Genomic DNA, 21,144 nt, shown 5'->3' on the forward strand with positions numbered 1-21,144 from the left:
AGCACACTCTTAAGCTTATGGTAGGACGACGACCATAGTTTTTGGCGCCGTTGCCGGGCATTTGGCAACGTCGTATTTGTGGAATTCATTAGGAATTAGTACTCTTTTGATCGTGTCTTTTCTTTACTTTGATTTCACTTTTCTTTTTGGTTACTTATTGTGTTTGTTTTCACTTGACTAGGTGTATTGTTGGAAAGAAGCCAAGCAAAGGAGCATCCAAGCTAAGGAGCAAAGCAAAATAAGGGAAAAAGCTAAAAATTCTATAAAAAAAATTGCTAAGCTAAGCTAAATTTGGAGTTGAAGTGCTATAGGACCTTTATGAGACTTTCTTGACTCAATCTCCTTAGTTAAATCATGAGCCCGCGTGGAGGCATTTTTCTTGTCATTGCATTATTATTGTTTCAAACATGGGAATTGTGTTTGTGGAGGAAGTTTAATTGTATTGTTGTGAAGGCAAAGTATTTGTTCATTTTTTGTGCTTGCTTATTTGTTATTGTGCATGTATGGTCGTTGTTCATTGAGACCAACTCTTGTCCTTTTTGATTTGCATTTCGAATCCATCGTTAGAAATCCTAGGGGAAGGGGAAGTTCAAATAGAACTCGCCTATCAATGGATGACCATAATGATGATCATGTTGAGGACCTTGGTCACATAGACCAACAAGGCATCCTTCATCCAAATGTGCACAATGAGAACATTCAAGTACCATTAGGCATGCCTAGGCCATACATTCACCCACCACCACAACAACAAGGCCAAGTTTCATTCGGAATGCCAAGGCAAATGTATGCTCCACAACCTCCCATTGTCAATCGAGGAATTCAAAATCAAGGTGTTCATGTTGCACCTCAAGTTGCTAACCCACCACTTGCTTTAAGAGACTATTATGTGCCAAATGAATATAATGCACCCACATGTATTTAATTGCCACCATTTCGAGCACACCATTATGAAATTAAAGCACAAACCATTCAAATGCTTCCTAACTTTCATGGACTTCGTAGTGAAGAACCTTACAAGCATTTGGATGAGTTTCTTGAAGTATATTCCACCGTAAAATACACGGACATGCCGAAAGAAGTCTTAAGGCTTAAAATTTTTCCATTTACCCTTAAGGACAAGGCAAAATATTGGTTTAACAATCTTAGGCCTTTTCAATCACTTCTTGGTTAGAAATGCAACAAGAGTTTTTAAAGAAGTATTATCCGGTTTCTAAGACTAATGCCATGAGGACCTCAATTCGAGAATTTACACATGGGGATGGGGAGACATTCTATGAGGCATGGGAACGCTTTAATGAATTGCTAAGGAAGTGTCCACACCATGACATGCCCAAATGGCAATTAGTTCTTCATTTTACTTCTCATTGTCCTCATGGACAAGTGCAAAGTGAACCTAATGAGCAAGTCAATGCAACTTTTGTGAACCAAGGGAACAATCTTTATGGTACTCATTATAATCCAAGTTGGAGGAATCATCCAAATTTCTCTTGGAAAAACTAAGGAGAAGGCTTAAACCCTTCCCAAGGCGGTTTTCAAGGGAAATACATTCCACCTCCACTTCAAAACCAAGGATCCCAAGGTTATAGGCCATACCAATCACAAGGGAATCAATTCTCTAATTCTCATTTTCCCAACCAATCATATTCCCAAGGTAATTCTCGAAGTCCCGCTTTTGAAGAGAAAGTTTTAAATGCTTTGGGCACTTTAGAGGCTAACACACAATTACTTCATTCTCACTCTCAATCTATTGCAAAGCTAGAAACCCAAGTAGGGCAAATAGCTAACGCTCTTAATGCTAGAGAGAAGGGAAAGATGTCTATTAATGCCCCGCCTAAGCAACAATGTGTTGTGGAAACCCAATCCTCATCGGAGGGGTGTACCATAGAATATGTTAATGCGGTGACCACCTTGCAGAGTGGTAGAGTTGTAGATAATCAAATAGAAATGACCAATGAAGAGAGTGAACCGGTGCAACCACAAGTTGTCACCCATCCCGTTTCACATTCTATTCCTCCTTTATTGCATATGCATGATCCTATAAATGAGAAAGCTGAAAAATGTGATTTGAAAAGCGATTTTGAAAATGATCCATTGAAGAAAGTTTTGAAAAATGATGTTGAGAAAATTTTGTTGAAAAGTGAATTGAAACCTAATTTGAAAACTTCTTGTGTTGAAGAGGCTTTAGAAGAAAATTCTCAAAATGTTTTCGAGCCAAGAGCTCCATTTCCGGACGCCTTGAAAGGGTCCATTTCAAAAGAAAAGTAAAAAGTCAAGACTAATGAGATTTTGGAAATGTTTAGGCAAGTAAAAGTTAATCTCTCACTTTTGGATGCAATCAAGCAAATTCCGGCTTATGCCAAGTTTTTAAAAGATCTTTGCACCCAAAAGCGAAAGAACAAAAGCCAAGCACCAAAAAAAGTAGTTTTGACCGAGCAAGTAAGCTCAATTTTGCAATATAACACTCTTCCAAAGTTTAAGGACCCTGATTCACCTACTACATCATGCATCATTGGTGAACATATCATTAATCGGGCGCTTTTTGACTTAGGAGCAAGTGTTAACCTTCTTCCTTACTCAGTTTATGTCAAACTAGGCTTAGGTGAATTGAACCCCACGTCGGTAGTTTTGCAACTTGCCGACCGATCCATTAAAAAGCCTAGAAGTGTCATTGAAGATGTTTTGATTAAGATTGATAAATTCTTCTTTCCCGTTGATTTCGTTGTCATAGACACGGAACCGATTTCCAATTTTAAGAGCTAAATTCCCGTTATCTTTGGCCGTCCTTTCTTGGCAACCGCTAATGCCAACATAAATTGTAGGACGGGGATAATGAAGATTTCATTTGGCCACATGAAGGTGAAGTTGAATATCTTTAATCCCACACCCAATTCATTTGACAAATATGAAGGAGAGGTCAATGTTGTAGAAAAGTGTCATGATCTTTAATGTCAAGGAAATAAACTTTTGTGTAAAACCAAAATTTCTAAAGCTTTATCTTCAACCTTGCATTCTAAAATTCTTGTTTAAACTCTTGTTTTGAATGGGCGTGGAAGCCTAAAGGTTGTAATTACATAGACAAAGGATCAAAAGCCTCTTTTGAGCTTGATCTAACAAGTTCTTTAAAGGACCATTTGTTGGGTAGAGTTCAAAGTATCCATCACCCCAACAAGGAGGGGATGCATTATAAGATCTTTGATCCGGGCTAAAAGAGCCCAATGTCTTGCTAGAGACGTTAAAGATTAGCAAAGGTATTCGTAGGGTGTCAAAACCCTATTTCTCCCCCATTTCTATCTTTCATTTCATTTCTTGCGAAGTCTAGATACTTGTTTTTGGTTTATATGCATTTCAAGGAACTTTGGTGAGGATTACATAAGCTTTCATGTCATTTTTGAGCATTCTGCATAAGTTCGGTCGATCTCATACCTGAGTTTGATCGATCGAACTTCCATCTGAATCCAACACTTAGAAAATTTTCAAGCCTGCATCCAAATAGGCTCTCTGTCCTATCGATCTAAGAAAAATCTACGATCTTAGTTCTCAGTTGGATCGATCATAGGACCTTCGATCGATCCAACTATCCTGTTCGATCAATCTTGAGTGTTGACACTTAGAATATTTTTGAGCCTGCAGAATCTGCATCCAAATCACCTCTCTGTTCCATCGTTCGAACTAATTCTCAGATCGATCAAGAGATATTCGATCGATCCAACTTCCAAGTTCGATCGATCTCATGCCTTAACACTTAGAAAAATTTTGAACCTGCATCCACCTGCATATTTTCAGCTCTCTGTCTGATCATTCGAAACATTCCAAGATCGATCTGAAAGTTCTTCGATCGATCCAACTTCTCAGTTTGATCGATCTCATGTTCCAATACTTAGCCAAATTTTTGAACCAAAAACCTGCATATTTTTTGCTCTCTGTATGATCGATCGAACTCTTGTTTTGATCGATCACAAATCTTCATTTCATTGTTTTAACTTTAGTTTGACTTTTTAACTTTTCAAAAATTCAAAAATATTTTCATTTTTATTTTATTCTATTTTCACTCTCATTTTATTTTGTTTCAATTTTCAACAAGTTTTCAAAAATTCAAAAATATTTTAATTTATTTAGTTTTTAATTAATTATTTAATTTAATATATATATATATATATATATATATATATATATATATATTTCAAAGCAAATCAAAAATATTTTGTTTTACTTTATTTTTCAATTTTCAATTTTATTTTTGCAAATTTCAAAAAAAAAAAAAAAAAAAAAAAACCAAAAATCCAAAAATACTTTGAAAGGAGTTCATCAAAGTTCGATCGATCTTAACTCATCTTTGATCGATCGAACTAGTCGGGAAATGTTTTTTAAAAAAAGATCTAAGGGTTTTGAGATCTATCATTTGGATCGATCTCAACACATCAAACCCTAGCCTCTCATTCCCTTCTACTGCAAATCATCTCCCCTAGCTCATATCTTCCATCTCCGGTGAGAACCAAGCTTCTCTCTCTCTCTCATCTCGGTTTCATCCCTCCCTCTTTGCATCCACATCTCCCTTCGATTTGGGTAAGATCCAAGACCTCACTAGTCGATTTCAAGCTTCAATCTCGTGCATACATAGTTTATATGTTTGATTCATGCTTTATATATGATTGAACCTCCATTGTTGATGCTTGAAATATGTATATGTATATATATGTATATCGTTGTATATATTTTTGATATTTTTGTTTGATTTGGGAGTATGGGCCATGTTTGGGTGATGGGAGTTATTGATTTGATGTGTTGTAGGGCCCATGAACACGTTCGTGTGGGCCCTGTTCTTCAAAAGTCATAGATCTGTGACTGTTAGGTTTCATCGTTGCATAGTTCGATCGATCGAACAAATTTATGATCGATCGAATATTTGCGATCGATCCAACTCAACCTTCGATCAATCCAACTTTTGTGATCGATCTCATTTCTTTTTATGATCGATCGAATTTCACAGATCTCATATACACATTTCATTCATCTTATCTTATGTTCATGCTACCTTATATATGCCCAATGCCTATGATATTCCATATTGGATGCATTTCATACTCACATTGTTTGGCATGTTTCATATTCTACCACTTGCATAGAATCATGCGATATCTTGTTTTGTCTATCTTATATGACATACAGGTTTCTATATTGTGCCTTATATTCTATACATGCTGGCACTAACTCTTGAAATTCTATTTGCAGACTATGGCTCATGTTAAGATTGTAGCACGTAGACACCGTCACGGCACCAGACGTAGACGCAGACTTGACGACGGGGCTGGTCCATCTCATGTCCGGGATCCTAGCCCCAAGCACACACAGAGGAGAGTCCGATAGCGAACAGAGGAGACTGCGCAGCCCTCCCATACAGAGGAGCCATTACACCCTACTCCACCCCAGTCGCCAGCTCGTCCAGCATTTACTCCATCACCATCTCCACCGCATAGAGGCCCTGAGCAGCCAGCTTAGTCGGCTCCACCTGTTCAGCCAGCTTCTTTACAGCGCGACAGACTCGCGCCTCGATATGCACACATGACTATCGACCACGAGTCAGCATTTAACACCGCATTCTTCTCTAGATCGGTGCTGACTCGATCTGCCTACCAAGACATCATTCAGCGGGGCCTCTCAGCTATTTTTGCCCCAGTCACAGAGCCGATCTACTCGCGACTGGTACGGTTGTTCTACTAGAACCTCCGACCGTCGCCGTGCACTACAGCCGAGCTCATCACCTTTATTGATGGCCATGAGATCACCATTACAGTGGATACTCTAGCCTGTTCGACTCGCTGTCCACATCGGTGCCCGCCCGAGCTACAGGAGACATATCCCAGGCTCCACAGGCCTTTTTACGCCGATATGGCGGTTTTTCTCACAGGTCACCATGCCGATGGCGAGACTTTTGCCACCCGTACATATCTTCCAGACGACCTTTGGTTCATTGATTCCGTGCTTTTTCGGAACATATACATGGCTAGACACAAGATTCAGAGGCGGGGCGACTATCTAGAAGCCCTGTACGCCTTCTATACAGGCCACTGGGTGTCTATTCCTGCGCTTATCTGGAGCGTGATGAGGAAGCTCTACGATGAGTACGTCAGCAAGGAGGCGCCTGGAAGGGCCAAGTCTTTTCCATTCAGCCACCTCATCACCTAGATTCTCATAGACCAGCGCTATCCCATCCACCAGCAAGAGGACCCCGAGAGAGGTTCCTGTCACTTCCTCAAGAAGGACTGGGACAAGAGCTACAGAGCTATTATCACTCGCCTGCAAACTCATGCCGTACTGGCGGCTGCAGAGTTGGAGTTAGAGGAGGAGGCAACAGCAGAGGCAGCCCCGGCACCAACAGAGCTAGCAGTAGCAGCTCCCACAGCGGATGATGCACCAGTCGATCCAGCTAACGAGCATGATGACATTGATATAGACATTGACTTAGAGCACTCAGCGGATGACGCAGTTCAGCATTCTCCAGCCGGGTTACCTATCCACGAGCAGGAGCAGACCCAGGAGCTGTCTTCTGACTCCTTCATACCAGACTTAACCCCCGGCTTCGGAGTGCGTCTACAGACGCTCGAGGACACTGTTGTTTCCATCAGAGCTGACCTCACGGCCCACAAAGCGGAGTTCGCTACCTTCCGCACGGATGTCGCGACCATGTTCAGAGATTTATCTAGAGACATCCGCGGAGCCAGACCTGCCCGTCCTACCTCATCTTCCTAAGCTTCCACTCTTTTCTATCTCATTCCCTCTCTCCTTTTGATACTTTATTATTGTTACTGTATTATTTTTACAACCGGTCTATCGGCTTTGATATTTTTGTTGTACCTGCACTTTCTCTATTTTATATATCTATTTTTTCTATGGATGTCATCTGATTGTATTATCATATCTCTATGTTTGACTCCATCAGGTGCATCATAGTGACTTCAGTGAGAGAGTGCTACCAATTTTCAGGACCACCCTTATACCTCTCTCATTTCATTTTCTTTTATCCCTTTTAAACTTGCAGGTTCACTGTGCACTGATTATCCCATTTTGTTATCTGATGAGTTTATCCAAGCACAGTTAATCCCAAGTTTGGGGGGCCCATGCCACCCACTTCGGATACTTCAGTCCCAATCATTCTTACTTAGTTGGTATACTCTTTCCTTTGTTCTCTTTGCACATTGAGGACATTGTGCAATTTAAGTTTTGGGGGAATGGTGCTCTATAGTGATAGTTTTAAATTCAAACTTTTAGCATGACTCGTGTATTTGAGGGATATTTCTATGATTGGTCCATACCTAGCTATGATTTTGATCTTCTGAGGACTATATTGCTTAAAATTTAAAAATTACTTGACTTGAGAGTCCAATACTTCTTGTATGCCTTATGAATGCCATTTAGGAGTAAATTTTTCAAAAGATTGATATCTTGCTTACACTTGTGGTCCACATCATCTTGATTTTGTGATTATTTTGAGATTCACTCTAGTCTTCTACACTAGCACAGGTGCACACTAGCATTCATTTGTGGGGTACATGCTTTGTTAATTATTGAATTGGTTATATCCCAATTGAGCTAGTAGTACATTGAAAGCTTTCATTCTTGATAAAGGTGGATAACAGCCCCTTTTCACTAAGTAGCTGGGATTCTAGCCTCATCAAGCACTGAACTTCTCGCGCCGAAAGGTGGAGGGCCCAAACTCTAGGTTAATAATTGAACTTGCTTACAAAAAAAAAAAAAAAAAAAAAAAAAAAAAAAAAAAAAGAAAAAAAGAAAAAAAGAGCAAAAGCAAAAGTAATAAAAAGTGAGGACTTTTCCCAAATGGTGAGAAGTGGGAAATGATTAGATGGTAGTTGTCTTGATTTGTAACCTAGTTGATTTGAGCTTGTAAGTTCGTAGGGGTGTCTTAACGCCTAATGTCCTAAAGCCGTCTGGTTTGGGAGTCATTGACCTAACGCTCGATCTCATGAATCGCTAGAAAGCTTAATAGATCAATACATTACACTATACTTCCATATTTGATCCTAAAAAAAAAAATCGGGTGAAAAGAATAAGCGCACCTAGAACAATAAAACTTTAATAAAAGGTCCACTTTTTGTCTTAATGATCGGTACTAGATTTGTATGCTAGTTTGAGGGTAATGATGTGATTGATTCTTTAGTTGACTAAGATAGCAACATATTGATGCCGGATCACTCAAAAAGGATTCTAGAGTTGTTTTGATTTGCATGATCATTTTCTTAATGTGTGGAGGACCATACTTGCTTGTTTGATGTTGAGATTTTGCGAGATTGCTTGGAAAGAGTTGAAAAATTGCATACTTGAGGTAGTTTTTTCCCAATGCTTATTTGCAATATTGGTACCTCTTTTGAAAGAATGAGCTTAATGTTTGTGGGTACCATTTCTGGAAACCCTCACGAGACTTCACTCGTCCACTAGGGGTAACCTAGGGGTTTAAAAGGCTTGTTGCATGTGCTAAGTGCAATCGTGTTCCCTACGAAAGTGGTGTTATCCATTTATTGCTTTCTAGTTATAGTTGTATAGTTGTTAATTTCATTCCTTTATTTTCTAGTTCATTGCTAGGGACTAGCAATATTTAAGTTTGGGGGTGTGATGAGCACTGAAAAGTGCGTATTTAAACCCCTTAAGCTTAGGCATTCTAGTACCATTATCTATCTTACTTTACCATTTTAGATTGATTTCGTATTATTTTCATTTTCAGGCACTTATCCCGAAAATAAGCTAACTCAGCCAAATAAGAGCTTAATTGAAGCAATTATGGGATTGAACAAAGAAAGGAGCAAAATGGAGGAAGAAAGAAGCAAAATGAAGCAAAGCAGCAAGTTCGATCGATCCAAGTCCAAGGTTCGATCGATCGAACATTGATCGATCTCAGCACTTCAAGATAGATCCAAGCCTTGACCCAAAGTACTTAAGTCCAAAAGTTCGATCGATCATACATCATTCTTCGATTGATCGAACACCTTTGTCGTTATCCAAATGATTGATCCAATCCATGGCTGTACCACCCACCAACCACTTTTGTCCTTTTTCCATAAATATCTCCCATAGATATCTCAGATTTGTCTTTTTCCAAAAAGCTTAGCCAGTTGGATCGATCCAGCCTAAGTTCGATCGATCTCACTTACTTTCGATCGATTGAACTTCCTCCAGTGCGAAAAAGTTAAAATTCCATCCCATTAAAAGCTGTCTTTTATCCAATCATTAGGGAATATTGTGTGCACGACCCCAGCTCATTTTGGGTGTCATTTTGACCTACCTATATAAGGATAAGGATTGTTTTTTCAAAGGGGAGCCAATATTATTTTTGATATCATCTTTTGGAGAGGAAGTTTAGCGAAAGAAGAGGCTAGAGACACCATTGGAGATCTTCATCAACAAGGAGCAAACCTCTTCCATGGAGTTAGCCCTTGAGGGTTGGAGCATCCTCACCATGAGTGGCTAGACATCCTCTTGGGGCTAGAGTTAGCCCCAAGCATGCTTTCTATATCTTAATTTTGTGTATTATTGAGAGATTAGTGTTGTAATTGATGTTTTGACAATTTGATATATGTAGATCTTGTTTATTCAATGATTTATGTGGTTTAATGCTTTCAATTAATCATTTCATTCTATCCATATGTCTATGTCTGCTAGAATTGATGTTCATGTTCTTGTCTCTAGATTTTGTGTTATTGATGCATGTATATGTGTATTGATGCAATAGATTTAGAGATTGTCAAAACATTGTGCTTAAAAGAATGCTTTTATGATTCTCTTGATGGTTCATGCTTACCTCTTGATGGATTGTGCCTCTCCCCTAGTTTATTTTCATGCTAGTAGTATAGATGTAGTGTAGTTGTAGTGTAGTGTTAAATGGGAGGACAATCTATGCTTGTTGTTTGATGATCCAAGCTTGTGAATGCAATTAGCATATGTCTCTATCATTGTGTTATATTTGGATTGTGAGCTTAATGAAAGGATGAATAACTTGTTTTGATTTATTGTGCCTTTCACATATTGTTTAGATAATATATGCTTCATAACTTAGATATATTGTGCCTTTCACATGATGTTTAGACAATATATGCTTAACTAGTCATCCTTGCTTATTGAATCAACCAAATACACACACACCACTATTGCAACCCACTATTTGTTCTCATTAATCACTTGTCAATGATATAGAAATGCATTGCTTGGTGGTGATCTCTAAACCTCAAGATCTCTCTCTCCCTTACTTACTCTCTTTAGCATTGTATTCTTACTTAATTTAATTTAGTTGCTCTCTAGTTTAAACAACTAACCAATCACTTGTTTGATCACTCGACCTACTGACCTTAATAGCGATTCCACATTCAAGTACGACTCCAATCCCTTGGGACGATCCCTACTCGCCCTAGCTATATTTATAGTGAAAGGTAGTAGTGGCTTTTACAAATGTAAAACTTGACCCTCGCCTTAATGCACACTCTTAAGCTTATGGTAGGATGACGACCACATTTAAAGAAGGCTGATCAACAGAAAAGTACTGATATAGCATTAGATCGAGAATGACCTCCACCACTTTGCCTGTAGAGTGGTTGCAAGCAACTCTCTCCCAGTCACAGCAATCATTTTCTCTCTCATCAACCCATGATGGAAGAACCAAATCAATGTTCTGAATGAAAGATACCTTGAGTTAAAACAAGCCAATCCTCTCCTCTTCAACACAACCTTCCAAGTTCCCCTCCATGGTTTTGGTTTTCAACCAATAAAACTATGAAAACCCATAACAACAACAACTTCTTCACAACAACTACCCACCCCATTAATTGAGATATACAGAGTGAATATGAGATCAATATGAATAGTACAGTTTGGTGGTAACCTTCAAAAAGTATACATGATATGGAATACTATATATACACCCTACAATGATCATCCACAAGCACTAATTTTTAGTCTTTTTTTGTCCTTTTTGCAATTATACCCCCACAATGACCGACAATTGACAAATTGGTAATAGATATATGGAAAATGGTGAATAATAAAGACAAAAGACATGAGGGAGGTGGGGAATGAAAGGAAAGTAATGAAAAATCTTTCCTTCCATGAATGGACGGATATTTATAATCAGTTTGTACACTTTCAGTCATTAATATATCTACTTAGATTACTTATTAATCCTTTCGCAATTGTATTGTCACGCCCCAAAATCTTAAATACATGAACTCTTGTCTCGTATTAAAATTTGGCATGACTTTTCTTACCCAACCATAACTTTACAAAAAAATAATTAAAAAAAGAAGTAGATGTAAATCTCCCTCTAATTTATTAAATCCGTACAACCATAATAATAATTGACCTTGTCAAAAAATAATCCATAACAACTGGACAAAATGAACTAAATCTCAAAAATATATCGTCATTCCTATTACAATGGGAAATTGAACTAAACCAAAGAATACGAAAAGCTAGCCAAAATCCATCACCATCATGTGATTCCATCACGTTCCTACTCAACGTGTACCTGAAATGTAATAACGGGGTGAGCTCACAAGCTCAGCAATAAATGCTAAACACAATCATCGTTCAGCAAATTAACCTTACCTTGTATTCATGTATATATAAACAACTCAAATAAGTTCATTATTCAAATGTGTATAACCCAGTTAATTATAAACTTAATAAATAACCATCTTTTATTTTTAATAAATCTGCATATCTCACATGTGCCCCGGGCTCCCGTCCAATAAAGTGGTGTGAATCGTATAATCCCTGACTACCAAAAACATACGTGTGGCTGGATTGTACGTCTACTCCCCAGATGATCCCTGATCACGTCCACACAATAAGGGCTCATTAGACCCATGGCCATAATAAATGGGTAGTGCACTCTCAAATAGGTAGGTCCTTGACCATACCCAAAAGTCATCACTAAGTCAGTCCTGGACTACCCCTCCAACTAATCCAATCATATCCCATGCTTATATATTACACTGAAAACATATATATACCTAAATATATATTTATATATATATTAAACAATTAAAAATTCTACCACATGATTTGAGAAGCTAAAAATAGACCATAATTTATAATATTATTTAACTACTACTTTGCACAATTCCTAATATTTTAAAATAACTATTGAACCTTATTTTACACCATTTCCAATAAACTTAACCAAAGCCTAACAATCAAACCCATAGCTTGCCCGTGTGTTTGCATGCACATACTGGCCCATTTCATTCACAAGACTGAATTCCTTTTCTTAGGTCTTTAACCAATAACCAACCATCCTTTCAACCTTTACAAGAAGGCAAAACCAATTCTAGTCAACCCACAGTTCATACTATAACTATGAATTACTGACTCATGAACCATCTAACACATAAAGACAAAATCAATTCTGGTATGGACTCCAATTATTTTTTTAATTAAGAAAAACTAACCCTCTACCTAATAATATTAGTCACAATTGATACAAGTTATACAACAACCACTAATAGAACTCCAGCTACTCCATGACTGTCAGAAAAATAATATATATACATACACACACACACACACACACACACACACACATACACACACGCACGTATACAAATCCATTTACTATTTTAGTTCCCTACTACCCTAACACACTAATAAATAAAATTATTTTACAGTTTCTATGATCCAGACTTTACAAATTAATTCAGTCAGTTTATACATATATAAAGTTATATGTAATTATACCAGATTAGATCCTTCTATCCTAAATTCACATAAAATTAGGGTATCCACATACGTTATACATATAAATACGTACACACACCCTTATAACATCATATATGTAACAATATATATTCACCCTAATCAATGCTACAATAGTTGAGCCAACTAAATTCCACATTTAAACAGGTACTTATCATCATGGTCTAGGAATTGAGAGTTGTAATAAAATTAAAGGATTCAAGCCGTGAGATATCATCTTGTTCGTAATTATAATTAAAATAATTTATGTCAGTTTAGTAAGACATACTAAAAATAAATTATATAGACGAAGAACATACTATGCAAAGTCACATTTATGTATAAAAGTACAAAGCAAGATTAACTTGCTTGGGTAATAATTAATTCTTCCTTCCTACGCAAATGCCCGATGATCGTTCCTTCCCCCTGCTACTGTAGAAAGACACGACGTCAGATAACTCTCTCTCTGGGTCTCCATCCTATCACGCTGTATCGTGCCAATATTCTTTTTTTTTTCTTTTTTAATTTTATAAATAAAACGTAGTGAAGAGTTATAGAGATATAGGGAGTTGGGTGAGATAATTTAGCGATTTAATTTTTTTTTTAAATTTAAATTACTTAACTAACTCTATCTCAATATCCCATTTAAATTCAAATAGAGATAACTATTAAATTAAATTAAATACATAAATATATATATATATATATATATATATATATATATATATATTTACACGGGTCTTACATTCTACCCTCCTAGAAAGAAATTTCGTCCTCAAAATTTGCGTACCTTATTTGAATAGATGTGGGTACTTTCCCTTCATTTCTGATTCTAGTTTCCAAGTAGCCTCTCTCTCGTCTTAATGATTCCACTGCACTTTCACTAGAGGTATCTTTGCTCGCCTCAACTGTTTCACCATACTGTCAACAATGCGAACAGGCGTCTCAACATAGGTTGCATTAGGACGCAACTGAACCTCTGTGCAGTCAACAACCTAAGTTTCATCCCTCAAGCACCTCCTCAACATGGAGACATGGAAAACAACATGAACAGTTGATAGTCTAGGTGGTAGAGCCAATCTATACGCCACCTTCCCAATCCTCTCTATGATCTCAAAAGGTCCGATGAATCGAGGAGCTAACTTCCCTTTCTTAATTTCTACCAAATCTCGTAACCCCCTTCATTGGTGATACTTTCAAGAACACCAAGTCACCCACACTAAACTCCAAAGCATGAAGGCATCGATCTGTATAACTCTTCTGTCGACTTTGAGCTGTGCGAAGTCGATCTCAAATGATGGTAACCTTCTCCGTAGTCTCTTGCACCAACTCTGGCCCCAAAAAACTACCATCACCAACCTCAGCCCAACATACAGGTGAACGACAAGGTCTACCATAAAGTGCCTCATACGGTGCCATTCCGATACTAGCCTGATAGCTGTTATTATAAGCGAATTCAACCAGTGGAATGTGATCTTCCCAACTGCCCCGAAAATCTAGCGCACAAGCACGAAGCATATCCTCTAATACCCGAATGACCCTTTCGGATTGGCCATCAGTCCGAGGATGAAAAGCAGTACTCAAACTCAAAGGAGTACCAAAAGCTGCATGGAAACTACTCTAAAATCAAAATGAAAATCGAGGATCACGATCTGAAACAATAGACACCAGCACTCAATGGAGCTTAACTATATCTCTGATGTAGATCTTATATAATTCCTTAACTGTATCAGTAGCTCGGATAGGTAGAAAATGAGATGATTTAGTTAATTGGTCCACTATCACCCACACTGTATCATGGTTATATGTTGACCTCGGTAACCCCACAACAAAATCCATCGTCACATGCTCCCATTTCCACTCAGGCATAGGCAAAGGTTGTAATATTCCTGCTGGTCTCTAGTGTTCAGCCTTTATTCGCTGACAAGTGAGACATCTAGACACAAACTCTGCCACATCACGTTTCATGCCTTCCCACCAGAACTGCTTCTTAAGATCATGATACATCTTAGTGCCACCTGGGTGTACTGTGTACCTAGAGTGGTGTGCCTCCTCTAAAATTTCTCTCTTGAGGTCTGCTAAATCTGGGACACATAGCCTACCTCGAAATCTTATACCACCATCAGCTCCATACGTCCAGTCGACATTACATTCATCATTAACAGCCTCAACTGCTTTGGTCTGTAACCTGTCATCCTGAGTTTGAGCATAAATGATCCGGCTGATCAAAGTAGGTTGTACAGTCAATCTACAAAAAAGACCCCCTGTACTCTAAGAACTCGGCATGATAGAAAACTCTGCCAATGCCTCTAACATCATCCACTCCTGAATCATCATAAAGGCAACTAATCCTCTCGGTTTCCGACTCAAGGCATCTACTACCGCATTCGCCTTTCTAGGATGATACTGAAGGGTCATATCAAAATCCTTCATCTTCTCCATCCACCTCCGTTGCCTCATATTCAACTCCTTCTGAGTGTAGAGGTATTTGAGGCTCTTGTGATCAGAGAATAACTCAAATTCCTTGCCATACAAGTAATGCCTCTACACCTTCAATGCAAGAACCACTGCTGCCAATTCCAGGTCATGTGTAAGGTAATTCTGCTCATGTGGCTTAAGCTACCTAGAGGCATACGCTACCACCTTATCATCTTGCATCAAAACACAGCCAAGACCCTGATGTGATGTATCTGTGTAGATCACAAATCTCTCACCACTAACAGGAATGGTAAGCACTGGTGCTGAAGTCAATCTCGTCTTCAACTTCTCAAATGTCTACTCACAGCGGTGGTCCCAAACAAACTTCACATCCTTCCAAGTCAAACGGGTCAAAGGTGCAGTAATCTTGGAGAAACCCTCAATGAAGCGCTTATAGTACCCTGCCAGTCCCAAGAAGCTACGAATCTTAGTGACAGTAGTAGACCGCTTCCAACTCATCACAGCCTCCACCTTGGTAGAATCTACTGAAACTCCATCCTTAGAGATCACAGGCCCCAAAAATTGAATCTGCTCCTGCCAAAAGTCACATTTCTCAAACTTAGCATAGAGCTGATGCTCACACAAAGTCTGAAGTGTAATGCTCAAGTGTCTCTCATGCTCTTCCTTAGTCTTGGAATATATCAGGATGTTATCAACAAATACCACAACAAACTGATCCAAGTAAGGTCGAAACACTCTGTTCATCAAATCCATAAAAGCTGCCGGAGCATTAGTCAACCCAAAAGGCATGACTAAAAACTCATAGAGACCATAACGAGTCCTAAAGGCAGTCTTAGGAATATCCTTCTTCCTAATCCTCAGCTGATAGTAACCAGTCCTCAAGTCAATCTTAGAGAACGACTGCGCCCCTCTGAGTTGATCAAACAGGTCATCAATGCGTGACAATGGGTACTTGTTCTTAATAGTGACCTTATTCAGTGCACGGTAGTCAACACATAAGCGGAGTGACCCATCCTTTTTCTTGACAAATAGAATAGGTGCTCCCCATGGTGATGTGTTAGGTTAAATAAACCCCCGATCTTGTAACTCTTGAGTCTGCTTCTTCAACTCACTTAATTAAACTGGCGCCATTCTGTATGGTGCCCTAGAGATAGGTGAAATACCAGGAGTAAAGTCGATGCAGAAATCCACTGCCCACCTAGGAGGCAAACCCGGAATATCCCGAAACACATCTGCATACCCTAACACTGTAGGCAACTGCTCTATAGTCAAGCGTTGCTCAACCACCTTAATGTGTGCGAGAAATCCCATAGTTATGGTGCCCTCGAACTCTCCACACTTATATCGAGAAGGTAATTGTCCCAGAATTAAGAATACAATAATCCTCTCATGACAGTCCAACTGAGCATGATATCTAGTCAACCAATCCATACCCAGTATAGCATTAAAGTCTTTCATACATAATACTATCAAATCAATAGGGTACTCCAACTCCCCAATTGTAACAGGACAAGTACGACATATTCTATCAAGTGTTGTCGCGCTCCCTAGTGGAGTTGTAATAGATAGGGCATTACTTATATGTCCAGGTTTTAATCCCAGTGTGTTCACAAATGATAGTGCAATAAAAGAATATGAAGAACCTAAATCAAATAGTACTCTAGCTATACTGCCATAAATAGTAAGTGTACCTTCCACTGCTGGTGGTGCACGATCCTGTCTCCCATCTGGAATAACTGCACAAACCCTTGCACCTCCTTGATGCTGTGGTGCCTGACCTTTCTGCTGGTTATTCTTGTGAGGCTTGGGACAATTACGACCCAAATGTCCTTGCTCACGACAATTGTAGCAATTCCCACTGAACTGATATGGCTGTGCATCATTAGGTGTGGTTGGTACTAAAGTTGTGGATTGATCACCTTTACCAACTCTCTGACGTTTCCCTGCTCGCCAATCTTGTCTACCTCTCTTCCAAGACTGACCCTGCCAGTTTCTCTGAGTCTGTTGCTGCTGACCCTTCTAATTTTGTTGAGAGCTGCTCTGATTCTATTGAGAGCTGCTAGCCCCCTTTCTTTTCTGTTCTGCCTTATGCTCCTTCTGTTTCTGAAAGGCAATGTTATTATTCTCCTCTACTGCCATGGCACATTCCACCACTTTAGCATAAGTGTCAAAATGATGACCCACCACAAACTTCTACACATGAGAGATCAACCCCCGCTTAAACTTTCTGAACTTGTGTAATTTATTCACAACAATGTAAGGAGCGAATCAGGATAACTTTGTAAACTTTCTCTCTTACTCACTGACTGTCATATCAAGTTTCTGTTCCAGCTGCATGAACTCAGTTGCCTTCTTCTCCTTCACTGATTGTGGAAAGTATTTATCGTTGAACCGAGTTTTAAAATCATCCCAGGTCATAGTTATAATGTCCGCAACCATCCTGGTCTTTGACAGCCACCATTGGCGCGCCTCACCAGATAAAAGAAATGCACCAATCTTCCTTTTCTGCACCTCAGTACAGTCTATCATCTCAAAATACTTTTCCATATCTTCAATCCACTTCTCAGCATAAAGTTGATCGGTAGCTCTAACAAATTCAACAGCGCTCAATTTGCATATATCTCTGATAAATCCAATCATAGGATTCAAAGCATAAGGTGCATCCTCCAACTGAACATCGTCATGGTCAACACCACCACGACCAGCACCTCCCTGACCTCTGCCTCTAACAGGTCGTCCTCTGTCTCTTCCAGCACCTGACATCCTATTTTCAGTAAAGAATGTCAATGATAAGTCTCACAAGTAATTTATACTTTAAACTGGAGTATGGTAAGAGAGCAGATAATTCGTATAAGTATATGCTTCTATTGCTACTGTCACTTCTCTTAGCCAAGTAATTCTTAACCTAGGCTCTGATACCAAACTGTCACGTCCCAAAATCTTAAATACATGAACTCTTGTCTTGTATTAAAATTTGGCATGACTTTCCTTACACAACCATAACTTTACAAAAAAATAATTAAATAAAGAAATAGATGTAAATCTCCCTTTAATTTATTAAATCGGTACAACCATAATAATAATTGACCTTATCAAAAAATAATCCATAACAATTGGACAAAATGAACTAAATCTCAAAAATATATCGTCATTCTTATTACAATGGGAAATTGAACTAAACCAAAGAATACGAAAAGCTAGCCAAAATCCATCACCATCATGTGATCCCATCACGTTCCTACTCAACGTGTACCAGAAATGTGATAACGGGGTGAGCTCACAAACCCAGTAATAAATGCTAAACACAATTATTGTTCAGAAAATTAACCTTACCTTGTATTCCTGTATATATATGCAACTCAAATAAGTTCATTATTCAAATGTGTATAACCCAATTAATTATAAACTTAATAAATAACCATCTTTTATTTTTAATAAATCTGCATATCTCATATGAGCCCCGGGCTCCCGTCCAATAAAGTGGTGTGAATCGTATAATCCCTGACTACCAAAAACACACATGTGGCTGGATTGTACGTCTACTCCCCAGATGATCCCTGATTACGTCCACACAATAAGGGCTCATTAGACCCATGGCCATAAAAAATGGGTAGTGCACTCCCAAATAGGTAGGTCCCTGACCATACCCAAAAGGCATCACTAAGTCAGTCCTGGACTACCCCTCCGACTAATCCAATCATATCCCATGCTTATATATTACACTGAAAACATATATATACCTAGATATATATATATATATATATTAAACAATTAAAAATTCTACCATATGATTTGAGAAGCTAAAAATAGACTATAATTTATAATAATATTTAACTACTACTTTGCACAATTCCTAATATTTTAAAATAACTATTGAACCTTAATTTACACCATTTCCAGTAAACTTAACCAAAGCCTAACAATCAAACTAATAGCCTACTCGTGTGTTTGCTTGCACTTACTGGCCCATTTCATTCACAAGATTGAATTCCTTTTCTTAGGTCTTTAACCAATAACCAATCATCCTTTCAACCTTTACAAGAAGGCAAAACCAATTCTAGTCAACCCACAGTTCATACTATAACAATGAATTACTGACTCATGAACCATCTAACACATAAAGACAAAATCAATTCTGGTATGGACTCCAATTATTTTTTGAATTAAAAAAAACTAACCCTCTACCTAAAAATATTAGTCACAATTGATACAAGTTATACAATAACCACTAATAGAACTCCAGCTACTCCATGACTGTCAGGAAAATAATATAAACACACACACACACACACACACACACACACACACACACACACACACACACACTCACGTATACAAATCCATTTACTATTTTAGTTCCCTATGATGAGCACTGAAAAGTGCGCATTTAAACCCGTTAAGCTTAAGCATTCTAGTATCTTTATCTATCTTACTTTGCCGTTTTAAACTTATTACGTGTTATTTATATTTTCAGGCACTAATCCCAAAATTGAGCTAACTCAGCCAAATAAGAGCTTAATTGAAGCAATCCTGAGATAAACCAAAGGAGGGAGCAAAGTGGAGAAAGAAAGGAGCAAAAAGGAATCAAGTTGTGCAGCTGAAAAGTTCGATCGATCCAACTTAGAGTTCAATCGATCGAACATCTATGATCGATCACAGTACTTCTCGATATATCCAACCTTGGCCTTTGCTGAAATTCCAAGTTCGATCGATCGAACATCACCTTTGATCGATCGAACCCTATTTTGTCCTATTCAAATGATTGATCTTATCCACAGCTGTACGCCTACCAACCACTTTTGTCTTTTTCCCCATAAATATCTTGAAAATATCCTAGCCTTGTCATTATCCGGAGGAGTCAGACCACTTCGATCGATCCAAGATGCAGTTCGATCGATCGAACCCATTTTCGATCGATCCAAGTTAAGGTTCGATCGATCGAACTTCCTCCAGCGAGAAAAAGTTAAAGTCTAGCTCATTTATTCCGTCCTTCATCCAATGATTGGAGAATATGCCTTGCACGACTACAGCTCATCATGGGGTATATTTGACCTACCTATAGAAGGAATATGATACACTTTTTGAGGGAGTCTCTTGTCACACATTGAAAATTGATCTTAGAGGCTATCTTGGAGAGGAGGAAGGGGGGAAGCTAGAGCACCATTGGAGGAGATCTTCACCAACAAGGAGTAGCCATGGAGTTAGCCCTTGAGGGTTGGATCATCACTACCATGAGTAGCTAGACATCCTCTTGGGGCTAGAGTTAGCCCCAAGCATGCTTTCTATACTCTAATCTTGTGTATTATTGAGGGATTAGTGTTGTATGATACATCTTGATATTCATGTATATATAAATCTTGATTATTTCATGGTTTGTATGGTTTAATGCTTCCAATTGACTATTCTATTCTATCCATATGTCTATGTATGCTAGAGTAGGATATTCATGTGCTTATCTCTAGATTTAGTGTTTTTGATGCATGTCTATGTGTATTGATGCTATAGATCTAGAGATTATCAAGATGATATGCTTAATGAATGCTATTTTGGTTCATTTGATGGTTTATGCCTATTCTTGATGGTTTGTGCCTTTCCCTTAGTCTAGATAGCTTTATTTTCATGCTAGTAGTGTAGATTTAGTGTAGTGGTAGTGTAATGTTAGATGGGAGGACAATTTACTCTTGATGTTTGATGTTCCATGCTTGTGAGTCCAAATGGCATATTCCTCTAATATTGTGTTGTATGTGGATTGTGAGCTTAATGAAGGATTAATGACTTGTTTTGATCTATTGTGCTATCACCATGTTGTCTAGACAATATATGCTCTATTGTTTAGATATATTGTGCTCTTTACATGATGTTTAGACAATACTTGCTTGATTTGTCATCCTTGCCAATTGAATCACCTTAATGCACACACACCCTTATCATATTGCAACACATCCATTACCCTCAATTGATCACTTATTA

At 38.3% G+C, this 21,144-nt stretch overlaps 1 protein-coding gene and 1 pseudogene across 1 annotated transcript; both read right to left on the reverse strand.

Annotated features, from left to right (window-relative positions):
* Positions 1 to 1,232: 1,232 nt before the first annotated feature.
* Positions 1,233 to 1,331, reverse strand: LOC132284210 (small nucleolar RNA R71; annotated as a pseudogene).
* Positions 1,332 to 14,025: 12,694 nt separating this feature from the next.
* LOC132274177 (uncharacterized) lies at positions 14,026 to 17,937 on the reverse strand. The gene is made up of 8 exons (XM_059775383.1): positions 17,482 to 17,937; positions 16,297 to 17,193; positions 15,984 to 16,143; positions 15,519 to 15,932; positions 15,379 to 15,425; positions 15,050 to 15,279; positions 14,680 to 14,956; positions 14,026 to 14,355 (listed from the first exon to the last, which is right to left on the reverse strand). Exons 1-8 carry the CDS (start codon positions 17,935 to 17,937, stop codon positions 14,026 to 14,028), a joined length of 2,811 nt encoding a protein of 936 aa, XP_059631366.1.
* Positions 17,938 to 21,144: the final 3,207 nt, after the last annotated feature.

The sequence above is a fragment of the Cornus florida genome, unplaced genomic scaffold (assembly GCF_030987335.1).
Source record: "Cornus florida cultivar Cherokee Brave unplaced genomic scaffold, ASM3098733v1 CherokeeBrave_3.0.0_Hap2_Chr01, whole genome shotgun sequence".
Taxonomy (NCBI): domain Eukaryota; kingdom Viridiplantae; phylum Streptophyta; class Magnoliopsida; order Cornales; family Cornaceae; genus Cornus; species Cornus florida.